Below are 4,984 nucleotides of genomic sequence, written 5' to 3' on the forward strand. Positions count from 1 at the left end.
AACAAATAGTTTCTCATTAAACAGTCAGTACACATATTGTTTTATGACATTGGTTAACAACTCCACAACATGTCAACACTCTCCCTTCTCAACCTTGGAGGACCTTTTTTTATTTTGGTGAAAATATACATAGCCAAAGATACACCATTTGAAAAATTTCTACATGTACAATTCAGTGACGTTGTTTACGTTCTTCCAGTTGTGCTGCTGTTCTCCTGTGTTAGTCTGGATGGAAATTTTATCCAGCAATTTTGCTGAGATCACCGGGCTTCTGAAGTTACAGTAGTGCTATCCACTTTCTCTACTAGGCCTTTGGGTCTTTGGATCAAATGAGGCCTCTCGGCACCGGAGAAAAAGATATGAGGGGATGAGGGTAAAATGCCTCATTTAGCTTCCCTTGTTTGATACCTGGGCTATTGGCAATTCCTGTTTATCTCCAGTTAACAAATAACACAAAATAAAATTCAGTTTATTAAGAAAGAAAAAAATTAGAAAAATGGTAACAAGAAAAATAATGACAAGAGCCCTTTGCATAGCATAAACTAAGGGATTAATTGCGGAAAGGGATAAGGTGCGTAGGGGTGCTCAGGCTACATCGGAGGCAGAGCTGGGCTCCTTCCCTGTGCGGAATATCCCACGGGGCTGGTGCTGGCTGAGCCATGGGCTGAGAGCTGCCAGTCCAAGGGGCATAGGGAAGCAGGAAGATCAGGGTTTTTAGAATAAGTCAGGAACAGAGCAGACAAGGTTTATTATGCTGCATATTTGCATACAGGAACATTGGTGGTTCAGTGGGAGAATTTTTTTGCCTACCACGCTGGAGACTGTTTAGCAGACCGTGGCCCAGGACTAGGCAGCATTTCTTTCTGCCCCATAAATCGAGGGCAGCTAACAACAACGTTTGCATACAGAATTTCCAGGATGCCAGTTGGCTAAACAACTTCTCTTTTCTGGAAACTGGTTGAAATAAGTCTTATAATTTTTGGTTTCAGTGTTTAAAGGAATCTATACAAACAATTTAATTGATCAGAAATATTGCCCTCAGAAACTAACTCATCGACTAACCAGGTGCCTTGGAGTTAATTCCGACTCATGGTGACCCCATGTATGTCAGAGTAGAACTGTGCTCCATAGAGTTTTCAGTGGCTGATCTTTTAGAAGTAGATCATCAGGACTTTCTTCTGAGTCACCTCTGGTGGACTCCAACCTTTTGGTTAGCAGCCAAGCGTGTTAACTGTTAGACTGATGTTGAAGAACGTGGGCAAGTAGGCATTGGAGATAAATGCCCTGGCCAAAGATATGAATTGGTAGCAAAACTTCACTTAGTAAAGTGTGGATTTGGGAAAAAGAGGAAGGAAGTGTCTCTGAGGGTGATCGAGAAAGCTACTTTGAGTATAATGCCCTTTTTCTTTTTTTATACAAACACGTATATAAGTTTTCAGTGTTAAGAACTTTTAGTTCCCCATATTTTGTCTCTATATCAGGTAAGTACCAGGAGAGGTGTCCACGAGCTAAAATAAATTAGGGTATTTGGTGTAACCAGAGCGACAGTAGTCCACTTCTATTTGAAACCTTCCCCTCCCCTCTGAGTTCCCACTGCTTGGTGGTAAATACTCCAAATTACGATGGCGCTGGCTAAAGTTGGTGAATACACTGTGTGCCTGTTTTTTTTCTTTAGGCTGATTTTGATAGGGCCGCAGAAGATGTGAGGAAGCTGAAGATGAGGCCCGATGATGATGAACTGAAAGAACTCTATGGGCTCTACAAACAGTCTATAATTGGAGACATTGATATTGGTATTATATCAGCATTTTAAAAACAATGTAATATTTTGTTTGAACAATGTTTATAGAAACATACAGTGAGAAGTAAACTTGAAACTATATCTTCCTTCTTTTGGCAGAGTGCCCAGGAATGTTAGATTTAAAAGGCAAGGCTAAATGGGAAGCCTGGAACCTCCAAAAAGGTTTTTAATTCTTAAACAAGTTAAAACAAATTTTCTTAATTTCCCGATACACCAAACAGTGAAATAATCTGTTTTTCTCTTTCTAGGGTTGTCGAAGGAAGACGCTATGAGCGCCTATATTTCTAAAGCTAAAGACCTGATAGAAAAATATGGAATCTAGAATTCAGCATATGAGAAATTTTTCTCGTGGAAGCCTTCAGAATGGTATAATAACCCAACTTTTAGGGGAGAAATGCACTGTTAACTCTTCATGTCTCATGTATATTTTTGCTAATTAACATGAATTGTAATACTTAATTAGAAGTACACTGAAATGACATATGAATAAATTTTACTGGCTTAAATCAGGTGATTTTTAAAGTTCTCTTAAATAATAATCACTCTGGTAGTGTGTACACAAAAACATTAGCAATTGTTTATTCTTTTGGTTTATCTGTTTTTCTATAATAAGTTAGTATTACTTCTGTAATAAAAACAGTTTATTAAGAATCAGTAACCAAACCATTGCTCTGTTACACCTTGTCTCTCTGGGGTTCACACCGAAGCAGGCTCTTTGGAATAACAGACATTCCTCATTTAAGTTCTCAATCTGTGATTTACGTGCTAGGTGACCTGGGAAAAGTTATTTCACCTTGCTAAGCCTCATCTGTAGAGTAGGGAAAATAATATCAGTCTCATAGGATTGCTGGAAAAGTTGAATGAGATAACTAGAATTATCCTATCCTCATTTTAGAGCAAATACTACATAAAACATAAGAACAAATAAGCTGAAAATGTTAAAAGAAAACAAAAACTTGTGAGTCTGTCTATAGCTCTTCAGAGAAAAAAGTCATCGTGGAAATATCTGCTGTTTTTCTATAATTTTTACATTTAAGTCACAAATTAAAAAATCAGACTAAAATATAGTATCTAGTAATATCAGTGAAAATGTAAAGTCTGGAAATCACATTAGTCCAATACTCAGTCTTGCCCATACACAAGCTCTCTGAAAGACAGTCTCATTTTAACAGTTCTAAAACCTATTTGAGATCCCATAGGATAAATATCCCCCAAAAAATTGTACCAAATTTTAAAAGAGAAAGAAAAGAAAAAACAGAGAACAGAGAAGCAAACAGTATACCTCTGTTCTCTGCATAAAGGTTTAGGTTCGATATGTTATGACCGAAGGGACAGACTGAGTTCATGTTACTAAAAAAAATCTAGGTTAATTTCTAATCTGGAAATGTTTGGAAAGTGAGGCTCATTCCCGTCTTTACTAAGTGTTCCCTAAAGGTAACCTGAAGTCTTCCACAGTGAAGCCAAGGCCCTGATCCCTCAAGGAGAAAACAGCAGCAGCAGTAGCCCTGGACCCTTCCAGCCAAGGGCTTGGAAACTCAGGGCTCTTCCCACACAGACTTCACCTCCACCAGGTAGAGAGATAGGAGGGAAGGTCCACCCCAAAAGCCTGGCATTGGCTACACCCTGAGACCGCTTTGTGGACTATATTGAGCAAAACATTTTCAAATTAATCATCATGAATCCAAATTACTGTTGTACTAATCCTTCAGTAAGGGAACCCTGGAAATGGTATCAAAGTAGAGCACAACACATACTAAATATTTAACATAGGTTGTTTCACCTTTCTTTAACAAAATTTTAGCCCAAATTTATTATGGGAATTCTAACTCAAAGCCCTCCCCACCATAATGAATTTTATATTATTTGTACTTTGTTAAAAGGGAATGGTAAATTCTGAAAGATACCACCTATATGTATTTTCATTCATCTTATTTACTAAGACTGTAAGTATATTATCTTTAAAACAAAAAAACCAAACCCATTGCTGTTAAGTCAATTCCAACTCATAGCAACTCTATAGGACAGAGTAGAACTGCCCCATAGGGTTTCCAAAGAGCAGTTGGTAGATTTGAACTGCTGACCTTTTGGTTAGCAGCCGAGCTCTTAATCGCTGCGCCACCAGGACTCCGTACTATCTTTACATAAAGTAACAAAAACATGATCCCATATTATGTGATTATACACATAGCAATGCTTTAAAAGTTAGCATAATACTATGTTAAGCAATTTAACTTATAAGAAAGAGGCATTGGTCACATTAAGGAGTGAAGTTTATTGTGAAGTTCAGTGGGGAATAAGCAAATCAGAGGGGTCTGATTGCACAGCCAGGCCTCGAAGAGACAGAAACGTTTGGGAATTGACAGTTCAGCAACCATGCGACTCTGAGGATAAGGTGACTCTTCATTCCCTTCAGTAGGCATTTGTGGGTACAGTTGTAGTGTTCTGCCATTATTCTGACTCAGGTAATTTTCTCTATTTGTGCTTTTTTCCCTCCTCTTAGTTCCTGTTTGTTTCCAATTGTTCTGCTTTCTCCCTATGTCAAGTTCAGATTATCGCAGAGCAAGACTTCAGATCATCGCAGAGGGAGCCTATTGGGCATGGCATTTGTGCTGGACCATTCCATATGCCACTGAGCAGACTTCAATATATGTTGTCCATGAAGGACTCACCCTGGGTCCTAATCAGTTATTGCCAGGATAGCCGGGCCACACAGAGCCCACAGGCAATTGATGGAGAAGGAACCCTTTAGCAGGGGGCCCAGGGTGGCAGGCATTCTGAGGACTTGTTAGGACAAACTACAATAATGGCTTAGGGCTATCTTATTTTACTAAGGCTATAAATTGCATTTTCCTATTAAACAGGAATACCCTATATTTCCAAAGAATAGATCAACCTTTGAGCGACAGCATGTAAATGAAACAGTAACTAAATATCAAGCATTTCCCGTCAATCATTCCCACTGTTAAAATAATTGAAGAAGAAATGGACAATTTACCAAGCAGGCATTTTGTTGACAAACTGCCCACAAATGAGAATCTAAGGTGATTCTAATGTGAAGATAAAGGATTCTGCCAGACCTTTTCTTTTCTTTGGTCTCTAGATGCATAAGTGTCCCATGGAGAAAACATTTACATATAACAAGTCAGCCTGACAATAGAAAATGTATAACTTTCATCTCTGAAT

At 38.5% G+C, this 4,984-nt stretch overlaps 1 protein-coding gene across 1 annotated transcript in view; it reads left to right on the top strand.

The window, feature by feature from the left end:
• The window catches only part of ACBD7 (acyl-CoA binding domain containing 7), a 15,103-nt gene extending 12,980 nt beyond the window's left edge, over positions 1 to 2,123 (top strand). The window contains exons 3-5 of the mRNA XM_004379726.2: positions 1,676 to 1,793; positions 1,901 to 1,963; positions 2,050 to 2,123. Of these exons, the coding sequence (XP_004379783.2) occupies positions 1,676 to 1,793; positions 1,901 to 1,963; positions 2,050 to 2,123 (255 nt within the window). The remainder of the gene's footprint in view (positions 1 to 1,675; positions 1,794 to 1,900; positions 1,964 to 2,049) is intronic.
• Positions 2,124 to 4,984: the final 2,861 nt, after the last annotated feature.

This window comes from Trichechus manatus, unplaced genomic scaffold (genome assembly GCF_000243295.1).
Source record: "Trichechus manatus latirostris isolate Lorelei unplaced genomic scaffold, TriManLat1.0 scaffold00067, whole genome shotgun sequence".
Lineage (NCBI taxonomy): Eukaryota > Metazoa > Chordata > Mammalia > Sirenia > Trichechidae > Trichechus > Trichechus manatus.